Here is a 24,690-nt window from a genome sequence, read left to right as displayed (position 1 = left end):
TGCAGGATGGAAGGTATTCAAAGAATAATTTGATACTTTTAAAAACAGAATTGCCTAGGCCACAAATTGCATGTAGGTACAAAAGTCTTGGTACATTAACCTAGAACGATGTTGTATGATTTGACAGTCATGGAATTATATATACCATGCCGTAAATTGGTCACCCCCGGGCACCCCATGAACACCTGGGGTGAAATGTCAGGCTCTCTTTTGTATAACTCCCCCTCATGGGTAATCCCCCACTCTTAGAGAATGTTAGTTTGTTATGCGTATTGCTGTCTCACTTACATGTAATTTTACCCGGTCCACAGCTGGCTATGCAGGGCATTGAAGTCCACTCTGAGTCAAATATGCTAACTGCAGAATACACATTATGCCCTGATCCTTATGTAAAACATTGGACTATTCTGGACACTAAGCGAGGACTGCATGGTTGGGTTTTTGTAGGGAAAAGTATTCTTCTGCGGAATAGGGCCGCGGATCTGGATGGGGCGAGGAGGGGAACAGGACTGATGTTTGTTAATGTTTGCAGCAGCGTTGCACGTGAAAAATGTAATGGTCGTAGCGGTGACATAAGTACACGCAGGAAGGGAAAATAATCGCTCTGGCACCACAAACTAAACTTGTTCACAACATAAATCACCATTTCACAAATGAGCGCCCCTAGTAATATTATAAATCAGAACATTACACTTTTGACATAGAATGTCAGAGGACTACGAGATCCTCGGAAAAAAAAGACAAATACTTAACTACCTACATAGACATCACATCCAAATAGCAATGATCCAAGAGACACACCTGGACCCTGGCTCGTACCTGGTTTTGCTGGTATATGGGCTGCACATAGAAGCTTTGTCTTGTACTCAACTTACTCAAGGGGCACCGCTATCCTTATTAAGGCTGGGGTCAGCTACAGTCCAGTGGGTGCGATACAAGACCCCCTGGGGAGATCCTGCATTATGTGGGGGAGATTATCAGGCCAATCTGTAACATTGGTAAAATGTTATGCACCAAACGTAGATGATGAACAGTTTTTTACCACGGAATAGGGTCGAATTTTAGAAGTGGGGTATACGCATTTAATATGGGGAGGAGATTTTAACCTTGCCCTACATCCAGTGGTAGATCGCTCTGCTTGGGCGAATGAAACTCATGTTAGGGCGCTGTTGCATTTTAACACAATTATTGAAGAGAACCGCATGTTGGATGCATGGAGAATTAGGCATCCTGAACACAGAGAAGGCACTTTCTATTCATCAGTGCACGCTAGTTGGTCAAGAATTGATTATTGGTTATTGTCTGTGAGGTTGGGTACATGGCTGAAAGAGGCCGAACATCTTGCCCACACATTATCCGATCATTCCCCAGTACTACTCCAAGTATGCCCCCCTGTTAATCTTTCCCCATATTGCTCCTGTAGACTCCAACCTACTGCACTTCTGGATGCTAGCTTTCGAGAGCAGCTGAGACAGGAGGTTCAGGATTTCTTCCCAAGAAACGTAGGCAGTGTGCAACCCATAGCTAATGTATGGGAAAGTTTTGAAGTCTCAGTTAGAGGCATATGTATCTCCAAGAGCAAGGGTGTTATGGGATATTAGAGGCACCCTGAATAGGTTGGAACAAAATATTAGAGAAAAGGAAGCAGCCCTAGCAGGCACCCCTACTCCGCATATGCACGCACAGTTAAAAGAGCTACTGCTTGACTATACGGACACAGCGGAACGAGAGAGGCTGTTTCACTCCAAATACACTCATGTCCGAAGATACAGAGAAGGCGAAAAGCCTGGTAAGGCCCTCGCTAAAACAATAAGGGCACCCTGGTTTCAGAATAACATATTCAGAATAGAAACTGATACAGATGAGGTATACACTGACCCTGAAGCAATACTCAAGGCCTTCACCTCCCATTATCAACAATTATACACAACACAAAGGTCAGGTGAGATTGATGTGGCAGCATACTTTGAGGATACTGCCCATAGCTGGATTAGTTACAGCCGCAGGGAGTTCCTCGAGGCCGATATTGAGGAAGATGAAGTGTGGGAGGCCATCAAGCAGTCCCGGTCTGGCAAATACCCAGGCCCAGATGGCTTGCCAATCGAGTTTTATAAAGACTACATAGATGAATTAGCTCCCATCCTCAAAAGGGTATTAGAGGAAGCGATGGAAACAGGAATACTTCCAACAACTATGAGACAGGCTATAATCATATCGCTCCTTTCACTAGGCAAGGAAGCCACTAAATGTGAAGCTTATAGACCCCTATCCTTAATAAATAGTGACTCTAAAAAAATAGCCAAAATATCAGCCAATAGACTTAGTCTCCTACTGGAGGGATTAGTGCTGGCCGATCAAGCAGGGTTTATCCCTGGAAGGGCAACATCACATAATTTGCGCACTATAAATGTGCTTCTGCAAGACATCGACCCTGAGAGTGAAGCTGTGGGCTGTGTTCCTGGATGCTACGAAAGCATTTGATCATTTGGAATGGGATTACCTGATTGCAATTTTGGGAAGAATGGGCCTCCCAATTGGATAGCGCTACCTTACAATCTGCCCACAGCTGTTGTACAAATTAATAGCTTGCACTCTGCCCCATCCAGATCTCCAGAGGCACCCGGCAAGGGTGTGTTCTGTCACCTTTACTGTTTGCTCTCGCAGTCGAGCCATTGGCGGCTAAATTACATCAACACCATAGAGAGTTCACTATCCCATACCCCTCAAGACATATCCTAGTTTTGCTCTATGCGGACGATATCATGCTATATCTCCTTAAGCCGATTATCAGCATGAATCCGACACTCCGAGAATTCATGCGCTTCAGAGATATATCGGGGATACAAATCAATTGGAGTAAGTATCAGATTTTACCCTTAACATCGTCTACTCCAGAATTCCCATTGGATTTCCCAATCACATGGTGTGATTCGGAGGTAAAATACCTTGGAGTAAATATTGCCTGGGATAGGTGGGAGACACTGATGGCAAACTATGGCACTGCATTGGATTCCATCGCTACCGCAATTACTCTGTGGATATCAATGCCATTATCCCTTGCAGGCAGGATATCGTTGATAAAGATGGTCATATTGCCAAAATTGCTTTACCTATTCATTAACATACCATATCACCTGGGCCACCATTTCTTTACGGTAATCAACTCTCAGCTCATCAGTCTTGACACATCCATTTTAGAGGGGGGATTCAAAGCACCCAACATGGAGCTTTATTCTCTGTGCGCCCAAGCGCATCATGCCATTTACTGGCTCCATCCGCCACCTTTCATGCCACACCTGGCCATCGAACAGGGATGCATGGTTCCACTGCCCCAACCGCATTTCTTGGGGCAAGCGTCCCGAAATGGAGCACTAAACATTCCACTGTATCGTGTACAAATTTCGCATGGAAGCGTATAGCTCAAATAATGGAAAAATCCTATTTATACTTCCCACTGATGCCTCTTCCATACATACATCTAGCCCCGGTCGCTCAGGAAGTGCCTTGTAGGAAAATGTTCAAAAAATATAATATAAATACTATGGGTGATCTATAAAAGGATGGGACATTTAAGAATAGGCAAACCCTAATGGGAGGGGACGATGGCACTCCTATGGTAATTCTTATGTATATCAGGCTGAGACAAGAGTTCAGGGCTAATACTCCAGCGTTTCCAAAGGAACCCTGCAAATCTGACACACCCTTCACCAAATGGATGGGGCAACATACGTGGTGTCTAGACTATACCGCAAGGCTTTACTAGAAAGACCATACACACAACAAGAAACCAGAATGGGTTGGGAACTAGAACTAGGCCTCACGCTCACAGACGAGCAGTAGGAATACTTCTGTAAGCAAACAGAAGCCATCATTATGAGCAGTCGACTTAGACTAATACATTTGAAATTCATTCAACATGTATATTACACACCTGCGCGAATATACAGGTATAAACTAAGAGATGATGACCGCTGTGATCGCTGTAGGCATAAGGGAGTGGGGTTCCTGCACTTAGCCTGGCAATGCGAGGAAGTACAGAAATACTGGACGGATGTGCTGAATGCAATATATGAAATGGCTGGCATACACATTACATGGTCCCCTATAGTGGCATTACTGGGTTATACAGAGGAGCTGCCACCGGCGTGCAGGAACTTCTGAGTCTTGGGTATGTTGCTAGCAAAGAGACGAGTGGCCATCTGATGGGTTTGAGGGCACGTCCCCAAAATTAAGGAATGGCTCGCTGACATAACATTTTGTAAAGACCAACTTTCCATCTATGCAGAATTATTACCCCCTCATCATGCCCTAGGCATATTTGGGAACCATTACTTACATATTTGTGTAAACACTGATTAAACTTTACACATAAACATATGTTAGATGTATCTCCGGGGGGAAAAAATCTGTCAAAACTGAAGGTTAGCTGAGAAGGGGTAATCCCAGACCCATTAACACAAATTGGATATTACTAAGAAATATGGATGATGAATACTAAACTGTATAAATCATGACATAGGAAGGATTGGAAATATTGTAATGTGATGAACATACTGACAAATTGAAAGGGAGATACTCAATGTGCTGTGCCACTCTCCTGCTGACTGATGACTGTACGTGTTGTACACTGCAGATTGCTACTGTCTTGTGCTGTAATGCAATATATGTTCAATTAAACATTTTACAAAAAGAAACCACTAAAAAACATACCCATATAGTTTAAGGATATTGCTTCTCCTCTGTGCTGTACAACAGTAATTTCTTCTTATCTTGCTAGCTTTCTGCATGCATTGTATCAGTCACATACAAGTTATTTACATTCCAAAAAACAATAGTAATGCAATTAAATATTTATCTTTTTTTCATCCAGAGACAATACTTGAACGTTGTCACTTTCTAGCAGGACATTGGAGATATGATGATGACCAAACAAGTAGGTGTTTTCTTTTTTAACTCAACAACTTGAATGCTTGTTTTTTCTGTTCTTTAATGTAGCTCAACAGAAAAGAAGTTGCAGGTGAGTATTATTCATTTTCTTTGATTCCTGTTTTTTTCTCAGCAAGATCTTTTATTTACCATACATTTTCTATGTTGAGACATTGTCTTCCACAGCATTTCTACATTCCTTGCTGAGGACTAGAGACACTAATCCGTCAGCAAGGCACTCTCAGGATTGAGACCCTACCCAGGAAATGAACTGTCTCCTCACAAGGAAATGACCAAAGAACTAAACAATGAAACCAAGACGCTTCTACCCTCACTAAACTTACGCAATGGAGAACTTAAAATAAGTCTGCTTCTTCAGGTATTTCCTCTGTTGAAGTGTGCATTCGTTAGTTACTGCATGCTTCACAACCCATTCATGGTTGGAGGGAAAACACTAGCACGCCACAGGGAAAGCTGAGATGGCAGACATCTTGAGTTTCCAGCAATGCCAGCTCAGTCTCCAATCACTCCAGGTAATCTTTTGCCACCTTGTGCTAGTTTTACTGGTGGATTTACTGGCCAGTATTGAGTGGTTCGCGGGAATCCTCCTAAAGATCCTGACAATAGCCCCTCTCAAGGAGGGTTCCTCCAATTGTGGTGTACTTGGAAACTTCCTATGGATGCCCTTCACCAAACGTGGAGCATGAACATACAATTTTTTCCAAAGATATTTCACCTGGTCCATAGCTTTTCCAATCTACCATGTAGCAAAGTTAATTTCTCACTTTTTTGGATTCAAGATTTCTTTTTACCTCATAATCAGTCCCACCTTACATTATTAATGGTTCAGGGTGAATATATGTTCTCAAACCTAGTTCAACTCCTTTTAACAGGAAAACATGAATATCTTGGTACATTTTAGTGTTCGCTGGGAGTGTAAAATGATGTGTCACAGGATTGATCATTTTTTTGTATATAGAGTACAGTCCAACAAAACGTGGTTGGAACTTGTGATCACCTTTTAGCTTTAAGTTTTTTATGTAAGCCAGACCTTATCTCCAATCTGGGAAGTGGGTTCTTTGATTCTTTTCTTCTCAGCAAAATATTTATAACAATCTTTTGTGTGGGTTAAATTTTGTTGATTGCTGAACGTGGGCCAAATGCTGGGCAATATCTTTTACTGCTGGTACATCTATATTTCCGCATTTGACCAAAGAGTTAGGATGTCAACCACAATTCATAAAAAGGGTGAGTAGTCAGTAGAGACATTTTTTGTATTGTTGTGAGCAAATTCTGCTGTACACTGATTCTGGCCAGTCCCCTTCCCGATCTAACAAAAACAGCCTAAGGTATTGCTCTAACTCTTGATTGGTCCTCTGAGTTTTCCCTTCAGTCTCTGGGTGGAAACTGGTTGAGTATCAGGTCTCCATATATAGCCCACTAGTGAAGGCTCTCCAAAATCTGGATACAAACTGAGAACCCCTATTGATGTTTATAACCTTGGGTATGCCATGAATTTGAATTATGTGTTGATCTAAATGCTGTGTCAATTGTTTAGCCATAGGAATACATTTTAAGGCAACAAAATGTGCCATTTTAGTGAAGGAGTGAAGGTGTCTACACAAACAAGAATTGTGTTATATCCTTAACTAGAAGGTAGGTCTACTATGAGATCTAATGACACATGCGCCAAGGGTAGAGTGGAGTGGATAAGGGTTGTAATAGCCACTTGGGGGCCTGTCTTTCTGATTCTGCCCGATCACAGATCTCACAACCAGTCACATGCTGGCAAATGTCCTTGTTAATTTGCGCCCACCAAAACTTTTGTTTAATCAGATCTTCAGTTTTTAAGATTACTTTATGCCCTGCCAAAGGTCTGTCATGGCATTCATATTAGGCTCGTGTCTGTAGTTCTTCAGTGGGTAAATATAAAGCTCCATCTTGATAAGGTAGTTGGTCTCGGACCTCTTTTTTTGGATCTTGATCTGCCCCTTGCTTCATCTCTTTAGAATTCAAAGATTGAATGATTTGTTCCTTAAAGGTCTCTTTGGAGACTGCGCCTACAATCTCTTCTGGAGGAATTATCCTATGATCTTCAATTGAGTTTTTCTGATTTTCTGTATCCAATCCTGATAAATCATCAGCTTTTTCATTCTTATTCCCAGGCATATAAGGGATTATAAATTCATAATCCGCAAAGTACAATGACCATCTGAGTTGTCAGGGTGTTAAAGTTCTAGGTGATCTTAAAGACTTTGAATACCTATGGCTGGTGAATACTGTTGCAGTGTGTCTCGCTCCCATTAAATAGTGCCTCCACTCTACGACGACATCCTTAAAAGCTGGTAGTTCTTTTTCAGTTACTGTATAATTCACTGCTGCTGGATTTAATTTTTGGGAGCGATAAGCCACAGGGTGCAATTGTCATGTTACCTTGTACCTTTGTGACAGGATCCCTCCAATGGCCAATTTTGATGCATCAGTCTGTAGATAAAACAGTTCAGAGGGATCAGCATGAAGTTGAACTGGGGCGTAGGCGAAACTTTTCTTCCGGGAGTTGAAGGCTTCTTCAACTTTTTCCAACCATTTGAAAGGCACTCCTTTCTTCAACAACCGCATAATAGGAATACTCTTTTGAGAGAATTCATGGATGAATCTCTGATAGAAATTAGCAAAGCCCATGAAACTTTTGACATCCTTTACTGTTGTTGGTGATTTCCAAACTGTGACAGCGTTCACCTTTTGCTCATCCATGGTTATACCTGAAGGAGTGAGTACAAATCCTAGAAATTCTACTGTAGTCATATTGAAAGTGCATTTCTCCAGTTTTCTGTATACCGTGTTCTTTATTATACCTGAAGAAGAGAGTACAAATCCTAGAAATTCTACTGTAGTCATATTGAAAGTGCATTTCTCCAGGTTTGCGTGTGACATGTTCTCTTTCGGACTTTGAAGTACTGTTCTTACTTGCTCCTGTTCTTCCTCAGTAGCTGAGTAAATTAAAATATCATCTTTGTAGATGATTGCAAATTTATCTATGAAGTCACTTGAGACATTCCTAGTGGAAATTCTGAAAAGCAGCAGGGGCTTTATATAGCCCATACTGCATTACTTGGTTCTCAAACAAGCCATAATTTGTCCTGAATGTCGTTTTTGATTTGTTCCCTTCTGATACTCTAATCAGGTGATAGGCACCTCTGAAATCTAAATTGGTATTAATTTGCGCCCCTTTTACTTGTGCTAAAAGCACAGAGATGAGAGGCAATGGATAGTGATTTTTGATTGAGATTCGATTGATTGCTCTACAATCTATACGGGTCCTTAGATCATCCCCTTTCTTTGGAATGAAGAAAAGTGGGGGTGAAACTGGAGACTGAGATGGCCTGATAAATCAGTTGTCTAAGTTTTTTTAAAATGTATTATTATAGATGTTGGTTCTCCTTTTCTGTCAGTGCATAGATTCAACTACAGGGTAAATGTGAGCAGGGTTCAAACTAAATTTTGCAGTCATATGACCTATGTGGGGGATGTTTTTTCCGCTTCCATTTGATAAAATACATTTGTATAATCTCTATACTCATCAGTGATCTCATTAGTTTGCATCGCACAAATTGAAACCCCTACTTTCACAAAGCGGGGTTGCTGCATTTGATTCTTGATATGATTACATTTTTGCAAAACCATTTCCCAGGCAATATTCAGAATTCATTTCAATTGTCTTTGCACTCCAATTTATAGTGGGATTGTGTTCTGTCAACCAGAGGAGGCACAATATGAGTTGAAACTGTGGAGTGTCAATTAAATTAAACTGTGTCACTTCCTGATGTCCTTCTAAGGATAGTAATTGCACTGGTTCAGTGTGACTTGCAATTGGTCCCGATGAAAGTTTGGCACCATATTCAGCTCTGACAGCTTCGCTTTTTTTCCTGATGGCCTTCATTCCTATGTGATCCGCAAACTAAGGGTGAGCGGACAACTCCGTTCCGCCCATGGAATGTGCGGAGATTTGCCCTTCCGCCTTCCGCGATAATAGGCGGAGAAACAGGGCAAATCTCCGCACACTCAGGGCATAACGGAAGTTGGCCGCCCGCCTCCCACCCGCAGTAATAAATACATACATTTTTTTTTTAAAATAACCTTACCTTATCTGCGGCGGCCCCGGGCTTCCATCCTCCTCCAGCGCGTCTTCTTCTGAGAACTGCGCATGCACGGGAGCCCGCGCATGCACATTCTTGCTGAGGAATTCACATGCGCGGGCTCCCGCGCATGCGCAGTTCCCAGAAGAAGACGCACTGGAGGAGGATGGAAGCCCGTGAACGCCACCGATAAGGTAAGGTTATTTAAAAATAGATTTTTTAATGTATTTAATACTACGGGCGGGAGGCGGGATGTGCGTAACGGAACTATGCGGAGAGTGCGGAGATTGGTTCCATCTCCGTGCCTCTCCGTGTATGTCCCTTACACACATTATGCCCACCCTTACCACAAACATCAGGTCACAAAAGTCCCATTTAGCCCCTGACTCAATCATCACTGATATTTAACCCTTTGGGTGCTCATGACGGAATGGTTCCATCATGAGCACCAGTGCTCCTGTGCTCATGACGGAACCATTCTGCCATGAGCACATGCTCAGAAAATCCCTCTGCTGCAGACAGCAGAGGGATTTCCCATTTATTTATGCCTGGGGAGGTGGGGAACAGCTTCACCAACCTCCCCAGGCCTATTTTTGGATTTCCTTGCAATGATGGTCACGCACAATGCGCTCTATCGTAATTGCAATGAAAACGAAACTGAAACTTCGATTCAGTTTCACAGTTTTGGTGCTTGTGGGGCTATCTCAGCCCCCGAACACCGAAACAGATAGGAGAGGTATCGTTGGAAAGGGGAGAATCTCCCCTTTCCAATGCTACCCTTCCCTAGTGGATCCCTGCTTGGGGATCACCCAAGTAGGTTGATCCCCAAGTAGGGATCCACCCACTAGCCTCAGGGAGGGGGAGCGCCCCTTGGGCAAGGGCCTTTGCTCCCTCCATACATTTTGGGCACACACAGTCTTTCTGCCCCCCATGGGAGCGGATGGGGTCAGTAGCCCCGAATCTGCCCCCCCGGCGGGGGTAGAAAGCACCCTAGACCAGGGATTATTTTTCTATAGGCCAGGGGTGGGGGCAGCCCAGAATGGACATCCCAATGCCCCCACCCTACCCCTCCCAAAGAAGGCAAAATACTTTCTGCCCCTCCCAGGAGGTATATTGGGGCAATAGCCCCTGATCTGCCCCCCCGGGGGGCAGAAAGCCCACTAGGCACCAGGATATTTTTGTTTTTTTTGTACATAGGGGTGGTGGCTGTCTAGAATGGGCATGCCAATGCCCCCACCCAAAAATATGGTACAGTCTTTATGTCCCCCGGGAGTAAGATGGGGAAATAGCCACTTATATGCCCCCCTGGGGGGGAAGCCCACAAGGTGACAGGGATTTTTTTAAATATACATATGGGAGGGGGCTGCCCAGAGTGGGTATGCCAATGCCCCCACCCCCAAACAAATTGCAAGTCTTTCCTCACCACCTGGGTGGCAGATTGGGGTAAAATCCCCTTATCTCACTCACGGGGGCAGAAAGACCAATAGGCATCAGGGAATATTTTTTTATTTATTCAGGAGTGTGGGCTGCTCAGAATGGGCATGCCAATGCCCCCACCATGCCCCCCAAAAATTCCACAGTCTTTCTGCACCCCAGGAGACAGTTTGGGGCAGTAGCCCCTGATCTGCCCCCCTGGGGGTGTCATAGAGCACAGTAGGTGACAGCTATTATGCTGGGTTTTATATGTGTGGAGGTGGGGGCCCCCCAGAATGGGAATACCAATGTCCCCACCCCCAAACAAATAGTTACAGTCTTTCCTCCCCCCGGGAGGAAAGATAGGGGTAAAAGCCCTTTATCTGCCTCGCGGGGGGCAGAAAGACCAATAGGCATCAGTGAATATTTTTTTTTAATTCAGGAGTGTGGGCTGCCCAGAATGGACATGCCAATGCCTCCACCATGCCCAAAAAAATGCCAGTCTTTCTGCCCCCCAAGAGACAGATTGGGGCAGTAGCCCCTGATCTGCCCCCCAGGGTGCGTCAGAGAGCACACTAGGTGACAGCGATTACGCTGGCTTTTTTATGCGTGGGTGTGGGGACCCCCAGAATGGGCATACCAATGTCCCCACCCCCCAAACTAATAGCCACAGTCTTTCTGCCCCCCTTGCGGACATATCAGGGCAACCCCACCCCCCCCAGATTACCCCCCAGGGCGGCAGAAAGCCCACTAAGCACGGCCTTGCTTTAGCAATGTACCTATCTGTGGATTTTTGGCCCTAGCGCAGCCGGCACATCGGAAAACCTAGCAAACCTGTACATTTTTTAAAACTAGACACTAAGGGAAATCCAGGACGGGGTGACCTGTGTGCCTCTTGAAAATTGAAAATTAGTTCCTGTGGCTGGCACTAGGCTACCCACACAAGTGAGGTACCATTTTTCTCAGAAGACTTTGGGGTATCCACGGTGGGTGAAATTTTGGGGATCCACACAGATTCCAGAACTTTCCACCACAGAAGTGTGAGGAAAAGTGTTTTTTGGACACATTTTGAGGTTTGCATGGTATTCTGGGTAACAGAACCTAGTGAGAACCAGACAAGTCACCCCATCCTGGAGTCCCCTGGGTGTTTAGTTTACAAAAATGTATAGGTTTGCTAGTTTTCCCAGGTGCCGGCAGAGCTAGGGTTTAAAAACTACAGCTAGGCCCTTTGCAAAAAAGGGGTCCGTTTTCACTGTGAAAATGTGGTGTGCCCACATTGTGTTTTGGGCCGTTTCCTGTCATGGGCACTAGGCCTACCCACACAAGTGAGTTACCATTTTTCTCGGAAGACTTTGGGGAATGCGTGGTGGGTGGAATTTTGTGGATCCGCGCAGATTGCAGATCTTTCCACCACAGAAATGTGATGACAATGTGGTTTTCTTGACAGATTTTGAGGTTTGCAAGGGATTCTGGGTAACAGAACCTAGTGAGAGCCAGACAAGTCACCCCATCCTGGATTCCCCTGGGTGTCTAGTTTTAAAAAATGTATAGGTTTGCTAAGTTTCCTAGGTGCCGGCAGAGCTAGCGTTCAAAATCTACAGCTAGGCACTTTGCAAAAAAAGGGTCAATTTTCACTGTGGAAATGTGGTGTGTCCATGTTGCGTTTTAGGCCTTTTTCTGTTGCGGGCACTAGGCCGACCCACACAAGTGAGGTACCATTTTCCTCAGAAGACTTTGGGAAATGCGGGGTGGGTAGAATTTTGTGGATCCAAGCAGATTCCAGAACTTTCCACCACAGAAATATGAGATAAATGTGTTTTTTTGACACAATTTGAGGTTTGCAAGGGATTCTGGGTAACAGAACCTGGTGAGAGCCAGACAAGTCACCCCATCCTGGATTACCCTGAGTGTCTAGTTTTAAAAAATGTATAGGTTTGCTAGGTTTCCCTAGGTGCTGGCAGAGCTAGGGTTCAAAATCAACAGCTAGGCACTTTGCAAAAAAGGGTCCTTTTTTGCTGTGAAAATGTGGTGTGTCCACGTTGCGTTTTCGTCCATTTCCTGCCACGGCCACTACCCCTACCCACACAAGTGAGGTATCATTTTCATTGGGAGACTTAGGGGGAAACAAAATAGTGGAGAAACTGTTATTACCTATTGACTTTCAATGCATTTCTGCCTTTCAAATGTAAGACAATGTGGAAAAAAGAAGTCACTTTGAAACCCACAATTTCAGAGATGTGCAAATAGCTACTGTTTCTAAACTCTATATTTTGTTCCCATTTCAGAAATACATAGGTGACTTTCATACCGATTTTTCCCTGTTTATATTTTTCCAAATCAATTGCTATATACCCGGTACACAATAAAAGACCATTGCAAGACGCTGCTCGGTTATTGGCCCTGGCTTCCTAGGGTTCTTGGTGAACATACAATTTCCTATATATCCCCACAACCAGAAGGGTCCAGTGGATATCACGATGTATTGCTTTCAAACATCTGTCATACTTGGTAGAAGTTACAGGTGACAATGTTGCCACAAAAAGCAATTGTCTAACTCATTTTCAAGTGTTTCTATTTTCAACTGTTATTTTCTATATGAAAACCTTGAAGGATCTACACAAATGACCCCTTGCTGAATTCAAACGTTTGTCTACTTTCTAGAAATGTATAGCTTTCCAGGATCCATCATTGATTTCATACCCATTTTTACCATTAACTGGAAGGAGGTTGAAGGCGCAAAAAATAGCAAAAATAGGCTATGTCCCAGAAAAATTCCAAAACTATGGGAAATATTGTGCTTTTCTGACAAAGGTCTGCTTGTCCCTGCAAGCTTGGAAGATGGTGAATTCAGCAACACAACTACTTTGTTGATACCATTTGCAGGGGAAAAACCAGACACTTTCATCTGTAGCCCCTTTGTTCCCATTTTTCCAAAACAATACAAAATGTAGCTGTATTTTGGCTAATTTCTGGGTCCCCTCCTGGGGAATTCACAAACTCTGGGTACCTTTAGAATCCCTGTGATGTTAGAAGAAAATGACGCAAATGTGGCATGGATACCTTATGTGGTCAAAAGGTTACAGGGACCTAAGCGGGGACTACCACAAATAGCCAAAAAAAGGCTTAGCACAGGGGGGTAATGCCTTGGAGAGAAGGGGTTAGAGGAAATATGTCGAAATTTTTATGTCACCCAAAGGACTAAGTAAGGTGAAGATGTTTGCAATGTATTCGCCCCCAGATGATCAGTTAGAGTTGTTTCCCGATCCGCACTCACCAGTCCACCTCCATTTACTGGTGGTGCTGTGAGTTTTCCTTCATCCGCACCTTAGGTTTACTTGGGCATGTCTTCACAAAGGGTCCACTAGCTCCACAGTAGAGGCACAATTTATTCTGTGTTCTTGTCTCTTTTTCTTCTTTAGCTAGTGGACGTCTAATTGTGCCTATTTGCATTGGTTCAACAACTGACTGACCTTTAATGTTTCTTGCAAATTCTGATTTAATTCTACTGAATCTAGGCAAACTACGTTGGAATTCTTATTTCTTTACTCCTTTTCTTTCATTCTGACAAAAATCTTCAACACCAAATTCCCCAAGCTGAGATCCCCATCGGTCGATTATGAATTTATGCTAAAGCATCGTTCAGTTTGTTTTTTAAGCCTCGTTAGAAGACTGCTGCTCTTTTTTTCTCACACCAATCAGTTTTGACTATTCATTTGTTAAATTGAGACAGATATGTAACCAACTCTCAAATTTCTTGTCTCAACTCCAATAGCTCATTGTCGGTTGCTTGTGACGCTTTCCTTCTATCAAATATCCGAAGAATTATCTTTTTACTTCCTCGAAGTCATATAAAATCAGATCATCTCTTGTTACTAGAGGCATGGACCAAGATGCTGCGTCACCACTAAGATAGGATAAAATAAACGCTACTCAAGACTGTGCAGCAGGAACAATCATTGGACGGCACATAAATTATAGGGAAGATTGTGTCAGAAAAAGTTTATTTATTCGAGGATCTCCACTAAAACGCTCTGGGGGCGCTAACGGGATCCATTGGTATAATGAATGAATGACTTGAGTATGTGTGGACAATATAGAGCTTGTGGTAGGACTAGAAGTTTCTGATGTAGGGTTTTAAAAACTAGCTCCTGACACTATCTCACTCACCCAAGTGGCTTAATCAGTGGTTTCTGTTCTAGAGCTTACAATTTTTTGTTGCAGAGTTTTGTTATCCTCCCTCACTGCCACTAACTCCTTTTGGATACACCCATAGAACTTTCCCAAGCTTTTTAAGTCTAGACATTCAGCTTTTCTGCTCAGGTTCAAGTAACTACGTGGGCACTTCACTCTATCAGGATCTTCTAGTAGTTGACAGACTTGCACAGGGGTAGAACGATGACAATTCCCAATATCCCTCATGTAACACCAGCAGCTCTATAGATAATTAGTACCAAGCACAGAGGCATTCCCAGGGGGCAAAGGGGATAAGGAGTAAAGAAAAGACTCCTGACAATTGTGGCTTCCTCTCCAGTAGGTCTTTTTTCTCTTCTGTCAAGCGTTCTATAATGTTAACCTTCCTTTGTGATGTGGAAACTGTAGGAGAGTAGGATCTGCTTAACCCCACTTTTTGCAGATGTTTCACTGTTGTTCGACTTTAGTCTGGCTGGGGCCCTGCTAGCCTGGACCCCAGCCTAGCTGCTTCCTCTCTAAATTGATTCCCTGTACTATAGGTACACTCCAGCTTGTATACTGGGGTACCCTTATAAGTCCCTAGTATATGGTATACTATGTAACCAGGGCATAGGTACCCCAGAGGCCTACCAGGGGCTGCAGCATGTATTATGCCACCCCCCCCCCCCCGGGAAGCCTTCTAAAATGACACCACAGGACTGCTACTGCAGCCACATGTAAATCTATAAGTCACCCCTATGGCAGGCCTTATCAATCCTTATCAATCCTGAAGGCAGGGTGCTTGGTTTTATGTGAGAGGGTGCCCATGCATGAGCAGAGCCCCTCTACAGCTTTCGGAATCTATTCTCCGTGGTTGTCTGTGATGCAGCCTGACCATATACCAAGTGCATTATAACCTCGTGGTAAATGCTAACTTTGGGATGGCTGCATGGAAACATGTTGTGTTTGGTGTCAAACACCTTGGAATCATACACCCACACCAGTAACTGGTGTGGGGGTATGATGCAACCCATCTAGAGGGAGAGACATGAAAGCACCGGTATACCCGGTACCAGCTAACGGAGCCCTGGCATCACAAAATGGATGCTGCCAGCCACAGACACAGGTCTGCCCTCCTGCTGCTGGCCGAAACTCCGGCAGGGGAGGCCTGGACAATAGGTTTCCTGTCACAGGGAGGTGTCACCTCCCAGACAGGCTGTAGTGTATTGGGGCTGGGTGGGTGCACTCCAAGAGTGCTTTGAAGTCTGCACTGGGGGCACATTTGGTGTCCCCGTGCATAGTCCAGCCCAAATCAGTTGCAGGGGCTACCAGCCCCTGCTCTTGTGCAAAACTGGACAGAGGAAATGGGTGTAGCTACCCCTCTTTCCAAACCCTCCCATAGGTGGGTCCCCAGAGTTAGTCCAACCCCTTCCTTGGGTTTAAGATAGGAACCCCTGACTACAGAACTTTAGATATCCCTGGGCGAAACTCTGATACTGAATTCTGGAACTTCAATGATCTGCACGACGCCAGATGACTGAAGAATCTCCCTTGGAGTAAAGGAGTTACTTCCTAGCTTGGCAGGCACCAAAGACGCAACAGTCCGGTTTGCATCTCCGAAGCTCCTGAAGACTCAGAAGAATTTTGCAACACAGGAGGTGGGTTCCCGAGGTCTCTAAGGTTGATCTGTGCACTCAGCAACTCTGAGACCTGTATCCCTCATGGAGACTGCACAACCTGAACCCCTGGACACTGCGATGATTTGCAGAAGCATCAGCTTTGAGGCAACCTCTGCAGCTGAGCTTTGGTTCACTTATAGCCCTGACCCCAAACAGCATTTTCACTCAAGATTGCCCGCCTACACTCCACGAGTGTCCCGTGAGCTGGCCCTTTGTGTTTTTGCTCGAGGTCCCTTTGCAATCCCTGCTCCGTTGACTGGTGGGTCCCTGTGAAGGCAACTCTAACTTTAGTTGGGCTTTCCTGGTTGCTCCAGATGAGCCCTGACTCTCCATCATTTGAGGAGTCCCCAGGACCTTGCTGGTCTGTACCGAAGCATCTTTCCTCTTCCTGCGTGGGTTGCTGTTGCCAAGGCTTGTTGTGTCCAATCCGGGCACCGACGCTGCAGCACTCGACATCCTTTGTGGGGCAGCTCGAATCCAGCTCCTGGTTGTCGATGACGCCTCCTGGTCCTCGTGGCTGAAGAGTCAAGCTTCACCTCGTCGCACCTGAAGCACCTGACATTGGTGGGCATTCGTCTATCGTGCCCCTGGTCACTGGCTAGTGACCCAGACCCTGGCCCCTCTGCTTTCAGTTTCTTCACATCTTCGATCCAGGCTTGGATCTCTTCGGACACTTCTCCTCTTCACGGCAGCAGCACTTTGCAGCATTTTGCCATTGTAATCGACCAAGACATCCGACACCATTTGACACCTATGCAACCGGCTTCCCTGGGTTAGGTAACATGAGTACTCCAGTGCTTCTGTGGGTGTTGGACCTAGAACCATCTTAGTCCAAAAGGGTTTGTTCCTAGTCCACCTCCAAGTGTCCTTAACTTCTAAATTTCCAACCGCGACTTTCCCATAGCATCGTACGGGGCTCGCGCCTGTGCTCACACACTGCAGGCATCCCCCGTGGGTCTCCTGTGTCACTACCTTCGGTGGCTCCGAGAGGGTTCCAGCAATTCTACGCACTCTAGGCACTGTATCTAATCAAGTCGTGGTTCTTATACCACTTTCATAGTATATAGTTTGGTCCCCCCTGGGGCCTATCGTATATTTTGCTAATTTACTGTGATATTTTGATTGTAACATATGTGCTTTGACCTCTAGCCTCATAAAGAGACTAGTAGGGTGTGTTTATTAATAAATACATATATTTTATATATATACCTTGTGTGGATCTCCTTTTATTTGGTCATTCAAGAGATTATAGACTGGTAAAACAAGCTGCTTTACATTCCTTCAAGACTTAGCCTGAAGGCTGCTCTCCATAGCTACCACTAGGATAGCTTTCAATAAAGGTTGCCTTTAACCTATCATCAATAAGGGTTGTTTGGGCTGGTGCAAGGTGCTCACTATAACTAGTGGACAGCATATACCAGACCAAATTCTCACAGAAACTGCTAAGAGACTATAAACAGATTATGCATTACCCTACTCTACCCTGATTAACTATTATCCTACTGTTACTTTCATTTTACTTAAAGAAACATACCCATACAGCTTAAGGCTATTGCTCCTCTTCTATGCTGTACAACAGTAATTTCTTATCTTGCTAGCATTCAGCATGCATTGTATCAGTCGTTTACAAGTTATTTACATTTCCAAAAAATGATAGTAATGCAAATAAATATTAGTAATCTTTTCCTTCCAGTTGATTTCATTGTGCGCATGAAGGCTGTGTTGGATGGGTCTACCGCGCCGACTGACTGGGAAGGTAATTGTTTTCTTTTTTAACTCAAAAACTTGAAGGCTTGTGTTTTTTAGTTTCATCGTGTAATTTTCTATTCTTTAATGTAGCTTGACATAAAGGGAAATTGCAGGTAAGATTGTTTATTAAACATAAATTCGCAATGTCAGGATTAAGCTCTATGTTGAAACACCATCTTCCACAGCATTTTTACATTCTTTGCTCTATGGCCTGCTGGGGTCATTTAAGGAGCAGAGCGTGCAGGCAGTTCAAGAGACACTAGTCTCTCAGCAAGGCACTCTCAGAAACGAGACACTACCCAGGAAATGAACTGTCTCCTCACAAGAAAGTTATGGGAGAAACAAACCGATGAAACCAAGACTCTTCTACCCTCACTAAACTTACATGACAGAGAAATTAAAATAAGGCTGCTTCTTCAGGAATTTCCTCAGTGCGCATTCGTTAGCGCGCTTCTGATTCCATTCATGGCTGGAGGGAAAACAACTAGCGTGTCGCAGTGAAAACTGACCTGGCAGATATCTTGAGCTTCTAGCACTGCCAGCTCATTCTCCAAACATTGCTCCAGGTAATCTTTTGCCACCTTGTGTTACTTCTACTGGTGGATATACTGGCCAGTATTGAGTGGTTTGCAGGAATCCTCCTAAGTAGCCTGACAGTAACGCTCCTCAAGGAGGGTTCACCAATCGTGGTTTGATTGGAAACTTTCTATGGAACGCCTGGAGCAAAAGCGGAGAATGAACATCTCAGTTTTTTTCCCAAGATTGTCCGGTATATAGCCTTTCCAATCTACCAAGTAGTAAAGTTCAATTCTCACTTTTTTGGAATCAAGAGCTCTTTTGATCTCGTATTCACTGCCACCTTCCTTAATAGTTCAGGGTTAATAGAGGTTCTCATACTTGGTTAAACTCATTTTCATAGGGAAACATTAAAACCTGGGTACATTTTAGTGTTCTCTGGGAGTGTCAAACAGCATGTTAAAGGATTGATAATTTTTTCTATAGAGTAGGGTCCAACGAAACTGGGTTGCTGCATTTGATTCTTGATGTGATTCAATTTTTGCAAAACAATTTTCCAGGCAAAATTCTGAATTCATTTCATTTGTCCTTGCACTCCAATTTATCGTGGGATTATGTTCTGTCAACCAGGGGTGCCCCAATATGAGTTGAAACTGTGGAGCATCTATTAAGTTAAACTGTGTAACTTCCTGATGTCCTTCTAAGGATAGCAATTGCACTGGTTCACTGTAACTTACAAATGGGCCTGATGAAAGATTGGTGACATCTACAGCTCTGAAGGCTTCATTTTCATTTTTCCTGATGGTCTTTAATTCAATGTAATTCACAAACTTTTGGTCACAAAAGTTCCCTGTAGCCCCTGAGCCAATTATCACTGATACCTCCTTAAGGACAACATGTTGAAATTTCAATGTCAACGAAAGGACTAAATGAGGTGAAAATGCCTGCAACGTATTCACCATCAGATGATTCGTTGGAGTGGTTTACCAATCCGCACTCACCTGTCCAACTCCCTTTACTGGTAATGCTGTAGTTTTCCTTCATCTGAACCTTAGGTTTCCTTAGGCACACTTTACAAAGTGTCTACTAGTTCAAAAATAGAGGCACAATTTATTCTGTTCTTTCTCTATTTCCTTCTTTAGATAGTGGACCTCTAATGGTGCCTTTTTGCATTGGTTCTACTCCTGACTGACCTTCACTGTTTTTTGCAGATTCTGATTTAATTCCACCAAATCTATGCACACCGGATCCAAATTCGTTTTCCTTTTCTCCTTTTCTTTCATTCTGATGAAAATCTATCTCCAACACCAAATTTCCAAACACTGAGATCTCTCTTGGTCGATTAGGCATTTGTACTAAAGCATCCTTCAGTTCATAGTTTATGCCCCGGAAGAAAACTGCTGCTCTTTTATTCTAAGGCCAATCAGTTTCTACTAGTAATTAAACTGAGCCAGATAAGTAACCAACTCTTGATTTCCTTGTCTTAACTCTAATAGCTCATTGTCAGTTGCTTGTGATGCCTTCCTTCTATAAAAAGTCTGAATAAATTATTTCTTAAATTCCTCGAAGTCATATAAAATCTGATCATCCTTTGTTACTAGAGGCATGGACCAAGATGCCACATCAACACTAAGGGGGCCCATTAGGATAGCGGGCGGATCGCCCCCGCCGGCCTGGCGGTAGCCACTGCCGGCCCGGCGGGTGCGATCCGCCTGCAATCCTTCCATGAGTGACCCCTCGCCACATTAGGGTCGCTGGGGGGTCCGCAGCGGACGGGAAGACTGTCCCCCGCTTTTCCGCCGGTCGGCTCGTCGACTGGGCGGAAAACGGCTGCAATATGGTGGCGCTGTCTGTAAGACACCGCCAACCATATTATGATGCCGGCGGAGACACGCTTTTCCATGGCAGCATTGGTGCACTAATCAAAAAGGTATCTGGCCCCATCGAGAATTAATAAGAGAGGTACAGGCACATTTCTCTATCAGGAGGTGAACTTAGTTAACTGCTACTACTACTATTGGGAGCAGTACCTGTTTTTAGGTCTCGGGCCTAGCGTTGCAGTGCGCAGTACTGCTCGCGCAGCGAGAGACCTCTTGTACGGGGTTTTAAAATCGCTCGTGCGTGTGCTTTTCCTTTTGGGCCACGCTATTGGCATTTGCCTGCGTCGTTTTATTAAAGACCGCACGCAATTGTCCAAAGGCGGGTGCATTGCTCCGCCCATGGCCTATTGGTGTCTATTACGCGCACCGCCGTCCATGTGGTTTCAATTATCATGCCCAGACACAGGCGCGATAATTGAAACCACATGGCTTGCTGTGGTGCGCACGCGCAGCACTCACGGGCTTCTATGTTTTCCAAAAGCGATCGCTTTCACTTTCACAATAGCTTTCACTGCCGCTTGTTCATATTTGAAGTGTGTGCCCAGAGATTGACGACAGGTTGCGTGTGTGAGTGATAAAACCCGAGGCGGGGAGGAGCGGGAACTTTTGGTTAGTAATAAAGATGTACTGTTGTAGCAAGCTACCTGAGCTCCTTCTGGTTATAACTGATCATGTGATTATATTGATTCTGTGATTATTTGGAAATACTGTGAGCAGTGAACGCGGCCCAGGCTTGGTTTGGATCAGCTTTTACACGAGCTGAAGGAGGCTTGTGTTGTAGTTGTATTTGGTATGTATGCTCTTGTCATGCTTTCCCATCACAGTTATTGATATAAACTTGTTTGGCAGTTGTGAGTGTAACCGTTAGCACAGTGGGGCTGTGCAGCTTTTGGCAGAGGCAGTAGAGGTAATGTGACAGTAAGACCCCCCCACCTTTTGTTCTGAGGAGTGATGGGCAGAAAATCCAACAGCTTTTGGTAAAATAGAGAAATGGGAGGCGTTGCGACGGGGGACCCTAAACCAATTTGGGGGTGCAAGATGGGAAATGATGATGGCAAGAGGATACTGCTCCATTTTTTGTGTAGGGTCGTGGTATTGGGGCAGGAAGATCCCACAATGTTTTTATGAGGTATTTCTCGATGGAGGGGAGGGCAGAGGACCCCACCTTTTTGGGAGTCGGGTATGTGTAGATTGCGAGCCCGATGGATACGAGTGCCAACGCGTATGTTGGAGGCTGGGGGAGTTTTTCACTGTTTTATATAGCACGAACTCGGCCCGAGGGAACTGGAGCGCTTTACATGAGCGCCAGTTCACAAAGAAATGGCGATGAGGCGTGGTTGGTGTTAACACAGAGGCCACGACAATATAATAGCTAGATGAAAGAACAAAAACATTTTTGTTATAATATTTGAAGCGCCTCGTGCAGCAGGGTGCTCAGGCTGCCTCTCAGCGCTAGGGGTGGCTCAGAAGTGCCGGTGCAGGAATATATCATGAGGTGGCAGCAGGTCCTCGCCCTTCAGCCATGAAAGTCACTGGTACTCAAAGCAGCCGCCGTTGGGGGAATGGAAATTAATAGTTGACTCTTCAAAGTCAATAGTTTTTGGTGCCCGAAAGGGCGTTAAAATCGTGTTTTGGAACCATCGTTAAGGTGCTACTGAGTCGTTTTAGTTTTTATGCCATAAATGTATTCCTTTTTGGGAGAGCAAAACAAAATATTGGGGCACACATAACCATTTTGGAGAAAGCAACGGTGGTTTAATTAACAATAAAAGTAACGTTTTTACAGCGCTCCATTCCACTCTTCTCCAGTTTCAGAGCACTTTAAATACCGTATAGCACAATGAAGAGATTAAATAGGTCTGTTTGCAGACCTCGGAAGGATGAAAGGACAAGTTCACCATGCTTGTGGCCTTCAAATCACTATTGATGTAAACGGTGAACGCTAATTCCACTTAGCCATATTGAAAAATATATCAGATTTAAATGACCTAGGGCCATATGTAGGTACCTAAATACCGGTCGGAAACGGCCGAAATTCGGTAAATATCCCATTACCGACCGGTATTTAGGCATTTGCGATGTAGGTGGCTGATTTCTGGATTCGGTATTTACCGAATCGGAATTTAAGAAATCGGTAAAATACCGATTCGGTAAATACCGAATCCAGAAATGCTATGTAGGGGGCACTCAAGTGAGTGCATCATTGGTGTCTGGATTCGTTATTTACCACCAACTACAAGTTGATGGTAAATGACGAATACCTTTCAAAAAGCATATTTGTGCCATTTGAAAAGTGCCATGTGGCAGACATACATACCCTTAGGGCATGTATGTGCGCCACATGTGCACACATGGACGAATCAGGGGTGCAACAGGGTGTCAATGTGACACCCTGCCGCCCATGATAATGCCTCCCCCATTACCAATTCGGTATTTACCGAATCGGTAATGGTAACTGGCTTCCCATTCATTCCTAAGGGCCTCCAGGCCCATAGGAATGAATGGGAAGGGATGCATTATTACCGATTCGGTAAATACCGATTCTTAAATACCGATATTTACCCAATCGGTAATAATTACCGATTGTTTACCTACATTACATTTACCGATTCATAAATACCGAATCGGTAAATTCGGTATTTAAGAATCGGTAAATGTAATTTACCTACATATGGCCCTCAGAGTTTAAACTTGATATTCTGTAATTGTGCTCTGAGGTTACGCCGACAGACTGATAAATATATATCTTACACAATAAATGACAAAAAGGCATGTTTTAAAATAACTCAGTGTTAAGGGTTTGCGGTTTCTAAGTGCTGTAAACTGCCATTTTTAGGTCTCGCTGAGCCCAGCGCATGCGCTGGCTCAGAGAGACATTTTGTATGTGAGTTTTCAAAGTGCTGCTGCTGGCCTAGCGCTTGCGTATACGGGACCGTACACGCGCGAACCGCTAGCCTTCAGCAGCACTTTGAAAACTCCTGCGTCATCGCAATCACTTTCGCTTTCAGAGCGATCGCGATGACGCACGCGCACACACAACTCTCGCTCCTCCCCCTCCCCCACCACATAACGCGTCTTGCGGCCGCTCGCGCGCGGCCAAAGCTTGTTTTAAATGGGTGACCGATCGCTGACAATGCTGTGGTTTCTTTGCCAGGCACTCGCTTGTCCGGCAGAGCCTTAGACCATGGACGTCCTCATCGTGAGTGCAGTGCTTCTTGGGGCAGCAGAGCACATCACACTGTTGCCCCAGAGGAACTTCACATAAGTCTGCGCGATTCGACCAGGACTCAGAAATCGTCGCTCATTCCTTGCAAGACCCCCCTGCTCGGATCTTTTTCTCACCTTTTTACTGCTTCCCTCATGTGTAAAGAGCCCGCTGCCATCGCTCATGAGACTTATTTTCACACAATGAGCAGCGCGCTCAGCCACTTAAATATAATGCTACATTTCCAATGATGCAGATCAAACGCCATCAGTAACGCATCTCGTAATTGGCCTCGCACAGTCCGTAACCGAGTGAGCACAGAGTTTGCAGCAGCAGAGACCTGGCCATGAAACCGCTCTTCTCTTTTTACATTAGCAAGGCAATTAATATGGTTTCCTCTAATGGAAATAGAGGTCGTTATTTTTACTGCACTAACACAGCAGCAAATAGGTGTTTATTTACCCTACGTGGAGAGCAACAAAAAAGACCTGCATTGATCTAACAACTGAAACACGCAATGTTATTGTTTACGTAGATCTGTGAGAAATATTTACTATATGTCATGTTCTCCTTAATGCATGGCTGTAAAATGCAGCGCTTCTGGCAGAAGAGCACGGCTTCTTTCTAACAAGCACCTCACTCTCCCAAGAAATCAGACACTTGGCCAGTTAATCACTCCCCTTCCATTGAAAAAAAGTTAGCCAGCTTTCATTTTGCCCAAAAAAAATCCCAGCTCTCCTAGGTGCATAAACTCCCCTTCACTTTAGAGCAGTGTGGTCTTTGGTGCAGAGTCGGAAGACCGTTAAAGCTCTGCGCTTTCATTTTGTAGCGCTATATATGTACCATGTGTTCAAAGACGCAGGATTGTGGACATTTCTTATTTTGTTCAAACTCTGTACATCTTGGCTGTGTGCCACCCTAGCGAGCATCTGCTGGTTAATATTACTTTCCAGACAAGAGGCAATGACAGTGACATTCTAATAACAAACGTTTAACTAAGCAGTTGACTTGTGAAT

At 44.4% G+C, this 24,690-nt stretch overlaps 1 protein-coding gene across 1 annotated transcript in view; it reads left to right on the top strand.

Moving 5' to 3' along the window:
• LOC146861822 (uncharacterized) overlaps positions 1-24,690 on the top strand; it is a 627,622-nt gene that overhangs the window by 236,859 nt on the left and 366,073 nt on the right. The window contains exons 3-4 of the mRNA XM_085643200.1: positions 4,871-4,933; positions 18,018-18,080. Coding sequence (XP_085499326.1) covers positions 4,871-4,933; positions 18,018-18,080 — 126 coding nt within the window. The remainder of the gene's footprint in view (positions 1-4,870; positions 4,934-18,017; positions 18,081-24,690) is intronic.

This window comes from Triturus cristatus, chromosome 2_2 (genome assembly GCF_964204655.1).
Source record: "Triturus cristatus chromosome 2_2, aTriCri1.1, whole genome shotgun sequence".
Classification (NCBI taxonomy): domain Eukaryota; kingdom Metazoa; phylum Chordata; class Amphibia; order Caudata; family Salamandridae; genus Triturus; species Triturus cristatus.
Note: the sequence above shows the minus strand (reverse complement) of the source record. Positions and strands in the feature narration are given on the sequence as shown.